This window comes from Harpia harpyja, chromosome 1 (assembly GCF_026419915.1).
Source record: "Harpia harpyja isolate bHarHar1 chromosome 1, bHarHar1 primary haplotype, whole genome shotgun sequence".
Taxonomy (NCBI): Eukaryota; Metazoa; Chordata; class Aves; order Accipitriformes; family Accipitridae; genus Harpia; species Harpia harpyja.
The window spans coordinates 65,811,741-65,832,054 of NC_068940.1; the positions used below are offsets into that span (position 1 = coordinate 65,811,741).

A 20,314-nucleotide genomic window follows, 5' to 3' on the forward strand; every position below is an offset into this window, starting at 1 on the left:
CCTGCTTCCCAGCCATGCTGCTGCAAAACAGGACCATTTGCTGAAGCTGGCAAGGCTCGGGGCTGCGAAAGGGAGCCAGAAGTTTCCTCCTGCCATGCAGCAGCAGCCTCCTGCAGAGGACAGGGCAGTGCATAGACTGGGAGAAGCAAAGGTAGCTTCTAAAACCAAGCACATATCCCGGTACACATCTCCCATGCCCTAACGTTATTGCAGTGAACCTCTGGGGTACCTCTGCTTGTATATAGGTGTTTCACGTCCATGTAGCTTACTTCCGGAGTAAGTGTCAAGACTATTCTTCACACTAGCTTAATTGCACCCACATTGCTGCACTGCTGCAACGGTGGGGGTATAATTAAAATAATACATTATTTCCACTTAGACATGACATAGTAACAGGAAAAAATGGCTTTCATCACTTGAGCAACTGGAAGGGCAGTCAGACCAAAACTTAACCTTTCTGACACCCTCCAGCACACATACATTTGCAACATCTGAGACCAAAACAGGGACAAACTCTGTCCTCCTCCATCCCCTCAGCATGTCAGACGAGGACAGTGCATTACTAAGAGCAGCTCACCTCAACACTTCTGATGCTAATGTAAAAAATTCAAGTTTATGGAATATTTAAGAACTGAGCATCACCAGTATCTTTTGAGGGGGCAAATAAAATATACAGTTTATCAAGCCGTAATGCTTGCCTGAGTGGAATTTCAATGTTTCTGATTTGAATACCTGCCAGACAAAAGATGATAACACAGTGGGGAAGGCACCATGAAAAACTAAGGCAGTACCAGATCTCCTCTCCTTGTAATTCAGAGTCCTTGTCATTAAGTTTATGTAATATTTTATATCTTTTTATTCTTATTATTTTTATACCAGCGTTTTACTTTCCGCCAGTGTGGTTAAGCTGGCAAACATCCCTCTGCCCCTTTTCGTAGTAGGTGCAGCAGAAGCTGAAAGTTGGCAAGGAGCTTGGTGTCCTAGAGCCAAGCGGTAGCAACACCGTGATTGTGGCTCAGAGCACACCTCTACTCTCTGCCTAGAAGACCAAAGATCAATAAAATAAGACATTCACAAGAGACTGGAGACAAGATAAGTACTGTGACTGGAGAGCACGTTTTCCAATATTCTGTTCTTCTATCCTCTACCTGCAGTAGATTTTCCTATTGAACCCTTGGAGTGAGGAATGCTCATAATTTTACCTGTATGTCACCTGTCAGTACCATTCTCACTCAGAAGAGAAAAAATAACGCACACACTGTACTGTAGGCAAACACGTACGTGCTAGCAGTATTTCCTAGTCAGCTGGTCTTTCTTATTCAACACCTACCTTCAACAGTAACTTGGTTGTTTTTTTGCCCGGCTAAGCTGCTCACAATTGACTGCAATATCCCACCCTTACAAACAGGGAAAAGGTCAACCATACTTTATATAGAATATGGCAAAAAGGAAATACTTTATTTCCAAAGAGCTGGAAAAGCAACATTCAGTCCTGACACCTGATGTCCCAAGAAACTGAAGGCGAAGCTTACGCTTTGAAAAAGGGAACTTACCTTTTTCAAGTGAGATTAAATTCCAGAAGACCTCTGGCTACTGTGCTTTAATAATTTTAAAATGTCTGTATTAAGATTATCCAATATTACACGTATGTATATAAGTATGTTTCACAAAACATACGTTTTTAGGGGAAAAAAATGCCCTGTTTGAGCGATTTGGGCCATCGTCTTCTGTAGAAATAAAGCTCATTTTTACAAACGCTTTTCCAGTTGTCACGGTTGGAAAGATATGTTATTAAATGTAAATTCATTCAGTGCCATCTTCCCAAATTTGCTGAAGGACGACTTTAGTGCCTCTGCTGATACCGAAAGGATTCTGAAGCCACAGCAAAGTATTATTGACAACACACCAAGGCTATTAAAAAAATTGTGGATAGTAATGAAACTGCCTATAGGACTATCCATTTCACTTTAAGGTGCAGAAAACCTCCAACCTGTGGCACTAGTACTTCATGGAGTGACTATGACAAGGCAGAGCAGCCATTTTAAGGAATTAGTAAAATCTAATGGCACAGGGTTGTTAGTTAGAAATCATTGCATTTAATTTCTTAGTACTTGCATAAGTCTGACAACTGTACAGCAGCATATAATTGCCCCAAACTGCAATATACCTAGGTAAGCTTTCCACAGAATAAGTTTAGTATGCTTTCCTTCACTTCCCTTTCCAAGTTCTGATCCTGTTTTGTCTCTCGTTACAGGGACCTCTTGGAATTTTGGGGAAATCTTATTAGTTCTTTTTCCACACTTTAACCAGATATGACACATCTGTCATCCAAAAGATGACAATCTATAAAAATAATAATTTAAGAAAGAGTAACCTGTGAACTCAAGAGATGCTCTCAGAGAAAACTCGCCTCTGACCAATTTACCCTGGGATCAGCCCCTATGGGCGATCCCAGTGGGACAGGGGCACATTTTGGAAAGCTCTCACACCACCCAGGCACAGGGGAGACCCTGCTGTTTCACAGCACCCCTGGCATTTGCAAGCCAGTTTGCCTGATCACTGCCTTCTATTGTTTCTTGAGATAAGCAGGGCCCCAGTGAACAATTAAAGCTTTCAATAAATAATCTGTAAGCACATTCATTTGATTTACTGTTATTTGATACAGCAGTTAGTTTCAATGGGGCAGTTACTATTGATCACATAAAGTACTACAGACAAACATGAAACACTTCCAGAACTCCATGGATTATTACTCTTTATCTGCCACTCATCTGGGTTACTTGTAATGGTTGCAAAATTTAAAATCAATAATAACAATTAGCGTTCTGTATACTCTCAGGAATGAATCACGTGAAATATGTTTCATTACAAAAATGAAAGGCTGGAGTGCTTGCAAACATGGAAGACTCTTGCAAGTAGCAAAACTCTAAAATAATTTCTTCTGGTATCATAAAGCGTCCAATAAAGGGGGTAAAGATAAGAAAAAATACAGGTATTTTAAATGCACCTGCAAGCATACAGACAATTATAAAAGCGTATCGGTAAGATCTTCTAAGTAAATTGAAGAGATTTAAGAATACAACTTTCGGCTAAGCCGGTGAGAAAGAGGCACTGAATTTTTCCTTAGAAAATTCCTCTACAAGCCCTAGAGTTTCATACCCACTCCTTGACCTCTACAGGAGTTTTGGGTTGTTAACAATGGCAGGACTTGCTCCTATGTAGGGAACTGAAGGCATAGGAAAAAGTCTAACTCCTCTTCCCACTAGCTTTTACTGGAGAGACTATCACCAAAAAAACCTGGCATCTAAATGTAAGAAATGAAAGCAAAACGAAATTAATAAAGCTGGAAACTGATTGTAATGGATATATGTTGAAAACCACCTTTTCTCTTAGCTTCAGATTCATATAAATTAGTTGTGAATCTAATGAAACGCATAGAAATACCAGTATTTTGAGATCTCTGCTAGAGTAATAATTCTAGATAATTAAAATGCAAAGCAATAAGAGAAATGTTTTATCATTAAACTGTAACCAGAGCTCTGTGTGAAATCATCCATTCAGAAAACTTGTTTTTCATCAATTATTTGTTATTTATCTGATGTAAATATAAGAAGGTCTAATTAAAATGTATGACTCCTTATGCAGCTTCTTGTCATTAAGACCAATGAAAGCATTCTGAAGACCATAATGAAATAATTATGTTTGCCTTTAAGAATCCTCTTCAACAACACATGGCAGTACTACACTAAATTAAAACATCAGGAACTAAATTTCTCTTGCATCTATTTCCATTTTCACTAATTATACCCCCAAGCTTTGCAACAGACCAGGCCCTAAAATTCTTTTGAAGCTGAAACAGCCTCAGGAACAGCAGCCTTTTCATAGTAATGGACTTTGATGAAGAAACAAAGGTAATGCAGCCCTGGAAGCATTAATATTTCAAATAGAGTTATCATGTGAAAATATGTGTTTATTTGAAAAACGGGGAAAAGATTGTTGGTAAAGAGCCAAATACGTGTTCCAGGGAAAGCAATACTCTGATTTAATCTCATTTAATTGCGTCATTCCTTCCTCACCTCTTTTCGTCAGAGTATTTTCTTGTTCTGCACAGAAATTAAGGTTAGAGAAAGCGTAACAAACACAGTATTACTGAGCACTGTCAGTGTATCATGCTGTAACTAAGCTTTGTTTTCACATTTTGGTAAAGGTGAAAACAGCCCCTGTGAACAACTGCAGTGTTCATACTGGACTCCATTTCAGGGAGAGGGGAACAGCTATTTTCCCAAACCATCCCCAGACACGCAGTGCTTCCTAACACACAGCTCGTGCTTCAACCATGAAGTCTTGCAGGACCTCTCCAAAACACGGAGAGAGGAAAGGATTCGGATAAGGAAAAAAAAAAACCAACACAGAAGGATGTGAGTCAGCTCTGACTTCTTGCAGGCAGCCAAAGGCTTCGTTTCAAAACTTCAGAGAGATAATGGATCCTTTTTGGCGTGGTCTGAGAGAAGCGAATGTGGCAATACACGCAAAGCGTAGAAAGACGAGCAGTTCACATACCTAACCTGCATAGCATGTGACGATATATGCAACTGTGCAATCAGAAAAACACAGCCGGAATGTGCTCTCCAAATGGAGAGAGGAAGGCTGAAGTTCACCGGGGGATGAGGACTTGGGAAAAGTATATTCTTCTGTTAGCTGCCCTCATCAAAGACACTTTACACAAATATCTGAAAGACATAGGTGATTTGCCACTTGTTCTGCATTTTACATCTTGGTGTTCAATGTGTGGGGTGAAAACAGAAGGATCTTTAAGAAAGACAGGTCTCCAAGACTTCCCAGGCAACCACTAAGGAGGATCTGACTTATACCCTGATCCAGTAACTAATAAAATTTCTTCCTCACATCACTGAAAAGTGGAAACCCAAACAACAAAGCAATGCAAAGGAATACTCTGAAAGATGGGGGAGGGGGAAGAAAAACCTCCTCAGACCAAAAGTTGAGAGGCAGAAGTATGAACAACTGCTTAAAAGCAAAAAAAACCGACACCCCCCCCCCCCCCCCCCCCCGCTCAGGACCTGATCTTAACAATAAAAAAGCTCACACATGCGTGACTTTTTTAGCCAGTCCTTTGACTGGTGCCCCAGGCCAAAAAATGCAGATTGGCAGATCAGTGCTCTCTGCTAGGAAGGCAAGGTTTGTAGAGAAGATAGGATCTTTGATTAGAGCAACCCAGAGAGCTGTGCAAAAAGACCCCTGAGAGTTGCGCTTTGGGGGGGGGGGGCACAGGCATTTCCCTATGCCTGAAGCAGGGTCCTGCGGACAGCATCCAACTGTGGATGAAGCGCCTGGGCAGCCACGGCCCTTGCCAAGGGGAAGGTTTGGGCAGGTCTCGCCAGATGGCACTGTGACACAGTTTTCCAACTCCTTTTTCTTCCTGTGCGAGCGAATGTTCAGTCTTGGAAAGACAGGCAACTCTGGTCTTCATTGTGGGGTTTGGGGTACAAGGTGAGGAATTAAAGAGGTGCTGGGGAGATGGAGAGAGGCGAGCGGCAGAGGAGCCTGCTCCCTGCCCCGGTCTCTGCCCACAGCCAGTCCCTGAGCAACAGCGCTGGGGGCAGGAGGCTCCGAGAGCCCTGAAAGCCAGGGTATGGCTGCGCCGTGCCTGAACGCCTCTATCCCAGATCAGTATTTATGAGCAAGTGAAATATTTAAATCAACTCAGATGCTGTTACATCCACTTATCGCACAGGAACCTGGGAATCCCTCTTGGTATTGGTCACCGGCAGGCAGAGGAGTGATTCTGGCACAAGACTGGAAGATGACAAGAAAGTCTCATAGGAAAAGAGATACACACCTCTATATGATGTGCTGCTGTGCCACCAGCCAGTTCGGCGGAGGAGACCACTGGAATGGTGTAATGGCCATTTCAGGAACTCACCACAGGCTGCATTCAGATGGAAAAAAAAAAAATCACAGGATTCGAGAGATTTTTTTGTGTTATTTGACTGGTTTTTTGTTTTGTTTTGTTTTTAATTGAACCATTCCTTCCACTGTTTGTATCTTACGGGCACAAACGGCTTTTGAGGGTTGAAGCACCCGCTGAAGCAAACCTGAGTTTGCCACTCAAACTGTGGCAGTTGTCTCTGGTTGGTGCAACACTGGGCAACTTGTTTAATTGTTCCACACCTCTGCTATATATCTTTAAAAGGATAATAATCCTTCTTTCTTTCTTTCTAAGAAGAAAAGAAATGTTGGATATTCATTGTGCTGAACATGCAGCACAATGGCATGAGCTTTTACTGGTATTTTGTAAACGTACCGGTACATAAATACACTAAAGGCTCACTCACACGACCGCTCTGTGCCTGAAACTCTTATTAAAATCAAGGGTGGAGGGTTGAGTGCATTTAAGTGCTTCACTAGATAAGGCTCTAAAAGACAAAAATACACTTAATTTGTCATTTTATCGTTCAAAGGTCCTTGCTAAAAATACAATGCAAGCCTAGAGAAAAATATTATGGTTCAATGGAAAGAGATCCTCCAAACCATTAAAAGAAGCTAAGCAGTGCTAAAAAAACTTTGTTGCGAGACATTTCTCTGCTCTTTTTCTTAAGGGATGCACTTAAGAGGGTAAAATGTAAGTCACTGAAAGCGCATAAAACGGAAATCCCTCCAAACTATGGACAGACTTTAACATCATGTCCTTAGTGGTGAAGATCCAGAGCACTCTGAGAATTTATAAATACTCGTTCAAGCTTTAACCTATTAAACCTATACAAGTGTCACTTGCATGTGTGTATTTAACTTACATGGTTTTATAATATTCAGTTTATACATGGTAAAAGCAGGGGAAAGAAAAATCACCTTGTCCGAGGGGAACAGAAGGTATATTATATACTCTGTGTCTAGGATTCTTTACACAGACTTGCTGGATTATATTTCCATCTCTCTCAACAAAAGTATTTGAAGAAGCTGTAAGGCTCAAACAACGCTAAAAGCAAGCAGCGTCAGCTATATAAGGGCTGGCATTAGTTTATTAAAAGGCTTTTTCCTACCCGCTCCCAAATAAAGGGACAAAGAAATGAACATTGTGGGAATGTGTTTCTAAACCACATGATATCCTTATCAGATTGTCATGTACAAGGGAGGTTCTCACACAGGGACCCCATGCTGGTGAGCTGCCCCGTCACATGATGCAAGTTCTCCGTTCCTATTCAGATTACTAAAATGAGCTGAAGAAAGCTAGATTTTCCCCTCCTCCCTCCCCCCAAAATAAGCAAAATGCACAGTGACCAGTCATATTAATTCACTACCATTGGGAAAACAATCCTGAGCAGCTGCTAATGATGAGTGAGTATGTGAAGAAGATAATCTAGCTATTAAAATCTATACCACAAATTTGAAACTGTCTCAGGTTAATATCTGATGAGCAGACTTCAATGCAAGGAAGTAAACAGAGAATCAGAGAAATCTGCGAGTCAGACAAAATACAGGGGAAAAAACCTCAGCTGACTTGTAAATTTATAGAAAGAGAGTAATATGTTTTTATAAACAAGTCCTACTTTGTCTTGTAAGTGTCTGTATTTCCAATGTTGTGAACTCTGTCATTGAATTACTTTTCCATATAGTTTGGGGGAAGGGGGAAAGTCTTTTAAAAATTTTTTGTATTAAATGAAGGTTCTAAATAGTATTTAGTCATTTAAATATGTGGCCTGTTTTTAAAAGTGCTGAGGGAGCCCCTAAATGCTCAGCATATTTGGAAATGAAGCCATGAAATGTGGATTTAGATGCTAACTTTAGGCTACTGTTTCTGACATTCTTAACTTTTGAAACACATTTGCTCATGCAACAATGGATTAATAAAATCCCAGACCTCAGATTATTTTTAAGACGACAGTTTAAAATCCACATTTTTGGATGAAAGTTGTTTACTGATTACAATTAGGAGGAACATCTAAGATTACCGTGACTAAAAAACTCCACAGAAGAATCATTCCTACATGATACCAGTTTGTTTATTTTGTACCTAGAATATGGTTCTCATAAAAAGACAGCAGCAGATGAAAGACATTACTCTTGGTCTGCCTGCTAGAAAATCCAGCTCTGCTACCCTCCTGCCTATCCTTTTTCTTGCAGTACAGAGAAAATGATTATTCTGTTACTTTAGAATAGTTTTAAGCATTTTGTGGCTTGTATTTTTGCGGTTCCGTTTGGTTTGAAAGGGCTTGGATTTCAGCAAGAAGTGGCACGGGTCACACTGCATGGGGACAGACTTCACGCACGTGAGCAAAGGTCAGAATCAATCATAGCTCTGTATTTCCAGGCCTACTACTTTTGGCAGTTTACCCGGCCAGAAGGGGCTAAAATAGTTGCTTCCCGAAAGGAGTACACATCAACAGGGGGCAGGAATATAGTCAGCTTCTCAACCACGCAGCAACGAGAAACGAGGGGAAAGGATCTCCTTCTCGCCGTAGCCACTAAGCCATCTGAACATTACGTGCGAAGTTTTCAGCAAAAAGTTGGAAGATTTCACAGCACAGTGACTCGAAAAGGACAACAGGCCTATTTAGGCAATTATATTATGCAGGCTTTGTTATTGGGCAGCCCTGCTCAGTCCCAGAAAGTCTGGATAATCAAAAGAGTCCAAGTACAGGAAGGGGAAAAGTACAACCCCACCCTCCTGCACGGCCGCTGCCAGGACCTCTGGATTCGAAGGGTGAAGTCTCTTTACCGAAGCTCCTTGGCCATTTTACACACCAACCCATACCCTTCCACGCAGGGCTGCGCGCTGCAGCCTAGCAGAGCGCTGGAAAGCCCTCCCAAACCACAACTGATTTGGCCCCCACAGCCCGGCCCTGTGCCTGCGTTCGCTGCTCGGGGGCTGCTGCCAGCCTCCAGGGCAGAAGCGGCGAGGGAGAGCGGGAGGCTCCCCCCGCATCCCACAGCCGGTCCCCACGGCCAAACAGATCTGGAAACTCATCGCAGCCGTGCTCTGCTTCTGAGGTCTCGAGGGGACGGGGCACGGCGCGGCCGGCCGCGGCCCTTCGGAGCGCAACGTGCCCCTCCACCAGCCCGCTCCCCAGCCTCGACGCCGGCTGCCTACCACGGCCGCGCTTCGCCGCCGGGTAAACGAGACCCCCGCAAAACCAGTCCCTTGGGGTGTTTCGGGAGGGCGGGAGCACAATGTGCCGAGCGGGGCGCCTCGCTCGCTGCCCGTGCGGCCGCCGGCAAAGGCCGGCCCCGCCGCTCGGCCGGGCCGCCGTGCGGGCGAGAGCGCGCAGGGCGAAAGGAGGCGGCTCAGCAGCGAGCGGGGATTTCACTGGACGCGAGGATGACTAACTTCGCCGCCTGAAACATTCTCTCTCTCTTTCAACTCCTTAACTCGGCCGAAAGCCTCTTCGAGGCAGCGCCGCGCCGGCCTGGCTTTGTTCTGACAAGTTGCACCTTTGCTGCACAGACTCACTAGGCCCGCAGGGAGTCACCCGAAGATACGCTGCTTTTCCTCCAAGCTTATCCCACCCCGACTTCACCAGCGAACACCTCTCGTCTTTTTTGTCTGCGGTAGTTTTTGACAGTGGTGCGTGTCCACTAGAGCTTTCCCGTGCAGCAGCTGAATGAGGCTAACCGTATCAGAGTCTAGGCAGAGAACAGTCCTTCTCGTTTCAATCAATTTGAAAGGAAAACATCCCCATGCCGGTTTTTTGTTGAATGAAGGGGATCAGAAGCAAACGCTTTTCAGCACGTATTCCAGGGCATTAAGCTACGAGTATAAAAATGTAAACAAAGGCTGTATCCCTAAGCAAATCAGTCCTAGTGATTTAGCTGTAAAGTTTATAGATGAACTTTAAAGAAAATAACCTGGTTCAAACAGATCTTGCCTTCTGGGCACTAGCAAACACACCTGCAGCAATTCGATACTTGGGAATGCAGATTACAAGTCCTTCACTTCAAAAATGTTTGGTTTTGAATTCAGAAAGATGAAAGAAAATAAAGTACTGAGCTTTTTTTCTGTTGAGCGCAACTGTTGCCAGCGTTTCCAGTGCTCGCAGGGAACGTGAACCTGACCCAAACAGTGCAATAATCTGGAATTCAGAAGGAAAATGCATGCCTTCTGCAGTCGCATCTTCACAAACCTTCTGAAAGTTAATACCTACTAGGTACTCTCTGGGCAAACACTTCCCACCAAACCAAAGAAAAAACTGTACACTACACGAGCTTTCACATCCTATTACGTTCTGCGGCCATATCCATAACTTTTGCCTTCATCAAATTTCTTCTTCCTCTAAACCAAACAAAATGCGGTAGGCAGAAGTCTTCTACTTGATATAATTAGCTGAAATACTATATACTACTGCCAAACAAACTTACTCGTCTTTTGGGCCTGCTCATTTGGTTTTTTGCCTGTTTAATTAATGAAGACTAATGAAGACTTTTTTTAATAGGCTTTTCCAAGGCCAAATCACCATTCCTTGCAGCTCCTCTCTCAGGCCCTGTCCTGTTCCCACTTCCGCAGTATTTAGCTAGCTCACATTTCACCAAAAGTTACTTGTTTTCTCTCAGTATTTGTTGTTGCTGCACTAGGAGGGAGCAGAAAATTCTACCTTACTCAAAAAAGTAGAAATTACTCATTCTTGCAATCTTAACTCTTTTGTCCTCTTAAGAACTATTCTTGTCTAATTTGATTATATTGACCCGATTTTTATCTTACAAGAAAAGGAGTGAGAATGACTCATGATTAAAAGTGCAGTCGGTTCTACTCTCATTTCTGAGTCCATAATTTTCTTTGCAAATAAATAATTTCTTTTTAAACCTACAACAATGTAACTAATATCACATAAAACATAAACACATATGAGCACAAAATTAGGTATTTTTTTGTGTGCTCGTAACAGATCTTGCAATACACAGTGGCTAACATTTGCAAACCCATAGCAGGTTTTTCCTCCCACAGGGGGGAGGAAAAAAATACCACACAAGTTAAGGTCATGTTTGGGTTGCGCCTTACCCTCTATTTTTACTTTGCAGACCCTCATGGACTAGAAAATTCGTGATGCTGCAGGAGTGCGCTTGCTTAGTGGATCATAACGGGATTAACGTACTGAAGATGTGCTGAAGTTGGAGACCTACAGCATTTTGCCCTAACCCCTGCAATGGCCAATTTTGCCAGCGTTTCAGTCAAAGCCCTGATGCTGTCTGGGATTGTTACTGGCCTGTTCAGAGTCTGCACTATCCGTGTATTATTCCCTTAAGAACCATTTACCTTTTACTCTACAATCACATCTCTATCAAAGCAATATTTCTAAGGCCTAAAGCAATGGCTGCAGGTGTACTGCTTTTATGGCAGAGCCAAAAATAAAACAACAAACTAGACCAAAAAAACTATCTATTACATGTCTAATAATTTCAAAATTTTGCTATGATTACCTTTCACTAAATCACAGAGGTCTTCATAAAAATAGAGAATCGGGGAACACTTGAGTTAGAATTAAACATTGCGATCTTTGTATTTGTAAGCACTGGAGCAACGTTTAAACCATTAAAAGCTTTCTGGACCACAAAAACTCTGGTTTTGTCATTATTTTCATGAGATGCAAGATAAAAATCTTACATGTCGAGAATATTTTGTATTTCATAATCCATATTTACATAGATTTACCCATACACATAAAGCGCTTACACTTTCTTCAAAATTAAAACCAAAACTTGCTCTAGAAATCAAACAGATTTCTTCATTTGGACCCTAACTAAATTGCTTTTCCACATTTCTATACCATTAACTTTCACAGTTCAAATTACAGCCACTGTACTATGATTCAGGTTTCAGCCTGAATTTAAATTCCCATGCAGTGAGGATTAATCCTATTGCTTACAAAGTTACGCGACTGGATCCCTGAATGCATTTTCCTGTATTTTTTTATTTACTCTTGTTAATACAAGTTTCTTTGATTAGCTAAACTTTACTGTTATCAACACTTGTCTCTTATCACAGGCCCTAGGCAAATTACATATTTACCACTCATTCCATTCTGATAAGGGTAATCCTGTGTTTAACTTGCCCAAGAACAAACACCATATATTTTGTTTTTAAGAATCCTGCTTCTAGGTATTAACAACATACAAGAGAATGAGCAGGACATTTTTAAACCATAAGTTCTTTGAAGAATATTTTGTGAATGTAAGCTTTTAACAACAGCATATACCTTCTACTCCAGGAAAGTTTATTTAATTCCAAGTTTCCGCAATATCACCGCTGAAGTTATACTAAAGTTTAAACCGCGGAAGGAGGAAAACACATTTTTAGTAAAACATCTGTTTTGGGTTTTTTGTTTCCCCTAACTGAAGCTCTCCCATAGCTAGTAACAGTATTTTGAAGAAAAAGCTTTGTTTCGTATCTTGTTTGAAGCATTTTGAAAACAGCATGGAGAAAATAAACATCCCATGCTGAACTTCACAGTCTAATTTTAATTGTAAAGACATCAAAACATTTTCAGTGTTGTAGGCTGGTAGTCACTGATTTTCACAATTCTGTTTTCATTACTCAACCCACACAAACGTCATATGGTGACTGAAAACTTTCGAGCAGAGTGAAAAACACAGTATTTCACCAAACATTTTTTAATTTATTTTTTAATTCCCCCCTCCACTTCTTTGAGATAAAGTGTATCGAAGGGAGAACTATTCTAATTCCTAGATAACTTTTTAACATACTGCAAAACAAAAATTTCAAACAGAATTATACAGTTAATGGTGTACTGAAGTGCCCGAGACCATGCTAAAAACATTTTGATAGATAGCCAAGTCATTTATCTAAATCACCGTCAGAGCAGTGAAGCATCCTGCAAGCTTTTATGCAGAGTATAAGGTGATGCTTTCTAGCACTTTTTATCATTTCTCAAACTTGAAATTGTAGTGTTAAAATACTGCCACTATTTACCATCTATATATTTCAGCCACAAATCAAGACCCTATAACATAATAATACATTTTCAGAAGTGTCCTACCACTAACTCTCCCTCTTCGTTACCAGTGCAACGCTGCCTGAATCTCAAGGTATAGAAATAATTGATGGTTAAACTCAAAGGGTGTTCACAGTAAGTAGTTTTCTAGCAAAACAGCAACTTCTTAGAGCAACAAAGTGAAGAAGAAAGGTGGCAGCAAGGTCAGTACAAAGAAATATTGCCTTTTCTTAGGAAACTTAAAACTACTGTCTGATTTTTGGAATGGCACCTACCCACAGCAATTCCACGTCTTTGCAAGAACCGTACGGAGCAGCATTTTAATTGCTTGGCTGCTCTGCTAAAATGCACTTCGAGACAACATGCATCCAGATTATCAAATGTGGTACAAAATTAGATTAAGGAGGCAAAGAAAAAAACTACCACAGAGATGTTATGTAAATTCATCCTTCACTGGTTGGAGTTTTGCAAGTATTTGCTGTTTTATATTATAATTTTATGTGTTCTTGCTTGGCTCCACAACTGTTGTTAGGATCAATATGTACTGAGAAGGGATAAACAGAAAGCAGTTGGGTGATTCTCTCCTTTTTCCTTTCTTGCCAAAAGGAGAAAAAAGGCTTGCATACCACATTTTGCACAAAAACTCGCCCCACCCCTCATTACCCCTGTGCTTAATTACAAGTATTTCTTTTTTAAATACATGCAAATAAATTATTATTATTAATAATAATAATAGTAGTAGTAATAATAATAATAATAATCGCAGCAGCTTTAAAGTGGAAAAATAACAGTTGGGACCTACATTGAGTACTGTGCCGGTGTTGCCACTCTGTTTGTGCCAATCCACTGAAGCATGCTTTGAGAGCCTTCTCCTGGAGCATGCAGGAAGACGGACTCGCAGTGTAGAAATCCAGCATCTGAGCAGGGCTCACTGCTAGAACATCCATACAGTCAAACATGATTCCCCCTGCACAGAATGCCTGCAAAAGTGCTTTCCTCTAGGTGTGGAGGAAAATGGCACATAAAAGTACACCCAACTCCATCAAACTCTGCCCCTTTTTTGGCACGTAGGCTGTTGGTCTTTTTCCCAGACCAGAATCATGAATTATGACAGACAACACAGCTAAAAGCCTGTAATTGATCCAAATGATCATTTACCATTTTCCAGGCTGCCCAGCCAATCCAGCAAGATGGGGGGAAGCCAGCCGCATTCCAAGTTTTAGTTCCCATCAATTTCCCCCCCAAACTGCGTTAGAGTCAGTCCTGCTCCTCGGGCGCTCGCCGGGTGCCCGCCGCCTCCCGCGCCGTGCCGATCGCCCGCCTCCCCGGGATAAAACGGCTCTGGTAGGGACTTGGGATCCCCCTCGGCCGTGAATAGATCCTTCTGCCTCTGAACAGCTCACTTCCTACTACTTGTGTCACAGGGAATGAAAGATTGAATTGCCTAATATATGCGAGTGAACTTTCCGTGAACCCTTCCCAGGCTGCTAACCTTCAAATGACCCAAGCGGTCTGACATCACCAGCTCCCAGGATTCTCACACGCCTTCACGACTCCCAGCAGCCCTGCAAAAAAAGCAGGCAGGCGGGCAGGCAAAGGCTAGCCCCAGCCCTGCCGGAGTCGCCCCGCTGCCGCTGAGCGGCTGGCAACGGCGGCTGCCGACGCGGAGGCCAACTTGCAGAAAGACCCAAAATAATAAAGTTAAAAAACAAAAAAAAAAACAAAACCAAAACACACCACAAAAACCCAACCAACAAACAAACAATGAGGAGGAGGGGCAGGGGAGTGGGAATTGAGACAGAGACGTTTTCAGTGGTTGTGCAGAATGGAGGATTTTTAAATTCCAGCTCGATTTGCTAAAACTTCTGTGCCCCCCGACCCCCACCCCCCGTGTTCTTTTCCTCCCCGGAGAGGCCACGAGCGAGGTGCAGGTGCCCGCCGCCATACCAGAGCCGCGGACACGGGCTTCGCCCCAACTTCTGGGGTGGCCGGGCCGGGCTCAGAGCAGCCTCATCCTAACACAGCCCCTGCGCACACCAGCAGGCACCCCCCCTTCCATGCCACCGGCGGAGACGACGGCCGATGGGGTGCCAGCCCCACTCCTGGCAGGGACCTCACAGGCCTGTGCCTCCCGGGGTGCGGGGGGGTCAGGTCCCACCTCTCCTCACCATCCCTTATGCTGGCTCCTAAATCACCCAGCGCTCCCAGGCCTCCCCCATGCGCCAGATTTGGCAGGCATCATTGCCTGTCCCCATCACACTCAGCCCGGGGCAGGAGGCAGTCACACATCCCCTCTTCTCTCCAGCCCAGCCGCCGCCTGGTCCTGCCTGTCTCTGATTAGCAGAGAGGGGCCAGGGCCGCTCGCGTGGCCCCGGAGGGGCTGTATCAGCTTTCGGAGGGCTAATGAGCCCCAGCTCCCCAGGAGCAGGTCCGTGGGGAATGGGGACCCACCCCAGGGTGCCAGGAGGGGAGACCGTGTCTGTCCGCTCCCCAGGGCAGGCAGCCCCAGCCACCCCTTACAGCCATTCTGAAGTCACGGGGCTGCTCCCACCAAAACACCTACTGAGGTCTCTGCAAAACCACGCGGCCAGCAGCCCTCCCTCCTAGCAGGAGTAGGTGTCAAGGCCTTCCCAGGTCTGTGGCCGGGACGCCACAGCCAGCACCATGCTGGCCCATCATTTGCATCGAGCTAGCAGGGAGCCCCGTGCTTTTTAGGTAAATAACCGCCTTCTGCAAAGTCTTGCTCGCAGAGAAAGACTCCATCAAGGCCTCCGCCAGTCCTTATTCCTACGGACACTTTAAAAATGAAAAACAACAGCCTGGGAACACTCCCTCTGCCCCACTGGAAAGGACGTGAGCTCAATGACCACGTGCACGCTTTCATTTTAAGTGAGTAAGCCAAGTCGCCTCAGCCCTGGCAGACTGAGCACCAGCCTGGAGCGAGGTTTCCCGAAGCATGGAGGAGCCTCACTTCCCACCCCAAAGCTAGCTCGGGTTCAGAAACTGGAAAACGAAACCCTTGATTACTGCTTGTTTCTTGAAAAGCCCAAGATGGGAGTCGGGCAGAGCCGGGGACGCTGTGCACAGACATGGCACACAATTGGCGACCGTAAAGAAACGCTGGGGAGAGACTCACTCTGGGACCTGCGCAGGCACTTTAATGGATGCGGTGTCCCCTCTCCACAAAAAGTCCTTTGATGAACCGAAAGCTCTCTGACAATGCCTGCAGATTGTATTAACAAAACTTTACACAGAGGTTCAAGAATTAAAAAAAACCCAAACCCCCCACACAGCACATGCACTTGTTCCCTGAAACCAATATACCCACGTTGAAAACCAGCGGCCAGCAAAAAGACCTGCTGCAATCTGGAAGCTAATCCATTTGAAGAGATAAAAACAATAGCTTTTCTTAGCCTCCTTCCCCCTCCGACGGGAGAGCTCTGGCTGTCCCTGCAGCAGGCAGCCTTTCTTCCCGTCTTCCCTCCAGGCTGAAGAGTTACAAGCGCTGGAGTTTAACAGCATCTTTTTAAGGACTTTTAAGGGCCTTCTTGGTCCATTGGGGGGTCCTCTCCCAGCCCGGACTCCTCCAGCTGAAGAAGCCCCTGACACTCTGTAATCCAAAAATTATGCACAGCACATGTTTATCGAAAAAGCCATGCTTTAGGGAAGGCTTGTTTAAACCATGTCAGCACAGCAAGCAGCGTTTGCTGTATTAAAAAGGCAAGTGGAATAGTGGCTAATTTTTTGTTAAAATCTCAGCTGGCTACATTGCTACGATTTTGTTTTGAGTAGCAAAGCTAAATTAAAAGACAGTATTTTCTAACCAGATGACACAGAATGCACCAGAAGTTTGGAACATGTAACATGTCGCCACAAAAATAACTGGAAAGGATGATACAAAACACAGTATGTTTTTTCAGTCTCTGATTTAGGGAGAAAACGACATTTTGTGTGGACCAAGGCTCTAGGAACAGTTTAAGCTTCTGCCAAGAAAAACATATTGCCCATGTGAGTTAAAATAAACCAAATCAGACAAACAGAAATACAGTTAGTTATGTTTATTCCATTAGCAGTCTTATAATGCCATATTTAAAAATAAAACCTGCCTGTTGTACCTCAAAATGTAGGCTGGCAACTTCTGAAAGTAAATGTCAGGAAGTCACACTTAACTGCATATGAATTGAAAAAGATTGCTTTTTCTCGCTGTATCTAAATGAGCCAGGTAGCTCATAATTTTTTATTACGAATAATAGTTCTGCTAATGCTTATACTTATTACTAAAACCACATGTAATTAACAAATTCTTCAAATAGCCTAATGGTTTGCTCACATACTTTATCTACAATACAGTAATTTATGTGTATCATATTTCACTCTGAAAAAGCATGATACTTGTTTTTCTTAAACAGAGTATCAGGAAAAGCGACATTCATAAAATGGTGGGTATTTTCTAATTTAGATTAGGACTAACCATAATTATTCTGATAACTAATAGCCCTCTAATTCAAATGTAATGAAACTTTAAGTATTGCCACATATTTTAAATGCCTACCCAGGTCCCATAGAGGTGCGAGTAGGCAACAGCTCTCGAGTATCTTCCACTTTATCCATGCAAAGAAATTGTGATTTCACATCACCACTTTGATCTGTTTTCTCTCAGACCGTGATGGCAGAAACTTTACAATAAACATATTCTTAGCCACAAGTGAAATAAAAAGCAAAAGTTCAAGTCAGAAATCTATTTCCTTTGGTGTTACTGTATATTTGTCAGTGTGACATAGCACATTTGAAACCCATAATCATAAAACAAAAATTTACAGCCAAGGTTTAGGGTCTACATCTGTTTCTCTGGTTTTTGTACTGCAATTACCCACTGGACAATTCAGAAAGCAGCACTATGAATCATGTACTGCACACACGTTTGTGCTGGTCACTTTTTTGTTAGTACAAGAGGCTGAGGATGCCGTAATATGCTTCATTGAGAGAAAGAGCATTAACTAGAATTAGGATGAGTGCACTGGGCTCTCTAATAAAAATGACTTTACTAGAAGCAACAGAGTACTCCTGGAATATTACAGGCATATTTATAGGATGGAAAAATTAAGAAGTACATGCAAAAATTCTCCAAAATGAAGTACCTCAGGGGAAGCGGACTTTTTTTTTTCCATGCATTTTACTATTAATCAAATGTAGCACTCTCTTGAAACAGTTTTGACAGCAGAGTAAATGGTTACTAGTGAATGATGTGTGTGTTTAAGCAGTGAAAGCAGAGACAAAGTGATGTTTTCTTCTACTCCCTAGGCAAGAGCTGACACTAAGCTTGCTGCCTCAGCTTTGATACTCACAGATTCCTTTGTGTCAGTTGCTGGGAGAATCACTGGCAGTTCACTAACCCTGCCTCACACACAGGGGCTTTGATTTTTACCTCTTCATTGAGAATAGATGTTAATATGAAACAGTACTTGTCTGCCTTGGCAGTTTTTTTTCTTTGGTTTTTTTTTTCCCCTAACTGGTGATACAGGGTTTCAAATCTGAAAACCTGAATCCCCCTTCACTACATGTATTTTTTTGTGTTGTAGGATGTTTTCCTCATGTCTCAAGCACATGAATGATGTCAAAAGATTATAGGGAAGAAAATCACTGGATTACAAGAGAAGGACTGAATATTTAAAACTCCAAGGTAGTCCTGAGGAAATGGGTATCAATCCTGAACAAGAATGGCCCTGAAGAAAATAAAACAGTAAAATTACTGGCACAAAATGGCACAAATGGCATGGAAAAACATGAAGTACAGTGAAGTCAAAAAGGGGTTTCTTCTGACTGCTATATGCTACTATGCACAGCTCGCAATAACTGAAACAGGAGTTTGCACGTAACAGGAAGAATTACTTCAGGCCTGAAACGTAACAGCAACTGGTGTAAGACTATTCAGTGCAAAGCAGTATTTCATTTTAGAAGGGAAAAGCAAAGTTAGTCAGCTCCAGACTCAGAACGCAGGCAGGCAACCAGTCTGCGAGTCATTTACCGATAAAGGCCTTTTGTCTGTTTTAATCTGTGGATATGTATTCGTAAAGATGCCTTTAAAGCTGATTGCTTAACTTAAAGACTATAAAAATAATTCACCTCCACAAACTTCAGTACACGACCGCGTTTCTTAGAATCCATACTGTGTTTTACACTCCTCTGGCCCAGAGCCAGAGGAAGAGAACTGCCCTGCATGATGAAACTGGAACTGTATCTGGTTCAGCAACCCATTTCTAAGAGCTACTAGATCTTTCTAAGGAAAACATAGGAATCCCTAGTGATTGGCAAAGTATAACTCACGTATAGGTCCTCTAACAGCCTGTTCTCTAACGGCAAATCACTTAAGCATTAAAGCACGAGATTTAATATCCTTTCCAAATTTGGTTTTGGTAATAGCCCTGATATTCTAGATATTCATATATAGCCAATGTCTTTTTGGATTGTGATAAATTTGTAGCTCCGTGACACAGAAGGAGATAGTAAGTTATTGGGCTTTGAGACAAAGAAGGATAAGTATTTTTTTAAAAACACTGTAAAACTCATCCACGTTGCAAATAAAGGAAAACACAGACCAAACCGCACCTCTCTGAGGCCCCAAGGGCTGACTGCTGTAGGGTCCAGAAAGGTTGGCAAAGAGGCAATGACGTCATGTGCCTAAAAAGGGGATGACATGCATTTTTGAAGGATATGAAAAGAAAAAGCATTATTACATTAAAAATTGGCTACATGCTGACTCTACACTTGCTGTTTAGGAGGATCCTGCAGTGCAAACACCACTCCTAAATGGTTGCCAGAAAAAAACAGAAGTGAGGAAAAAAAAAGTTTGTTTCATTTTGTTTTCTTTTTAAATGACCAGAAACTGCTGTTTCAAGGTTTAGCCAAGAAACAGATTTTTACTGCTAGCCTATAAATCCCTCAAAACATAGAGTTATAATGGAAATGCTGAGGTAACTGGAGTGCCATGCATGGCACTGACACATTGCATTATATAATCCAGGGAGAATGAGGGCTGGGAGATCTATAAAATGTAAGTAGAAGCAAGACGTAGGAAAGACCAGAAGAGCAAGTAGAAATGTTGAATATTAAACTGCAGAGAATACTACTTCTAATAATAAAGTTTCCTATATGCTGAATATACTTATGGTTGGCTGAAGGCAAAAGAGCACAGAGCTCCATTAAAAAATAAAATAGAGATTCCAAAAGGCTATTCGAGTAACTGTTTTGTTTCTGCCTTTTTTTAGGGACGGGAAAAAAAAGAAAGTTACCTAACAAAAGGATAGTATTTCCTGATGTTCTGATATCCTGAAAGGTGTCTCACAACATATAAATAA

At 42.5% G+C, this 20,314-nt stretch overlaps 1 protein-coding gene across 6 annotated transcripts in view; it reads right to left on the bottom strand.

The window, feature by feature from the left end:
* RARB (retinoic acid receptor beta) overlaps positions 1–20,314 on the bottom strand; it is a 335,127-nt gene that overhangs the window by 81,122 nt on the left and 233,691 nt on the right. For 2 of the 6 annotated variants that reach the window (XM_052797978.1, XM_052797973.1), the window contains exon 1: positions 13,762–14,386. The exons of 2 other annotated variants lie outside the window; for them this stretch is intronic. In XM_052797978.1, the coding sequence (XP_052653938.1) occupies positions 13,762–13,918 (157 nt within the window). In that variant the 5' untranslated portion in view covers positions 13,919–14,386. Of the gene's footprint in view, positions 1–5,857; positions 5,948–13,761; positions 14,389–20,314 lie in introns of those variants that run through there. 2 more of the 6 variants (XM_052797949.1, XM_052797986.1) reach the window with 2 other exon arrangements.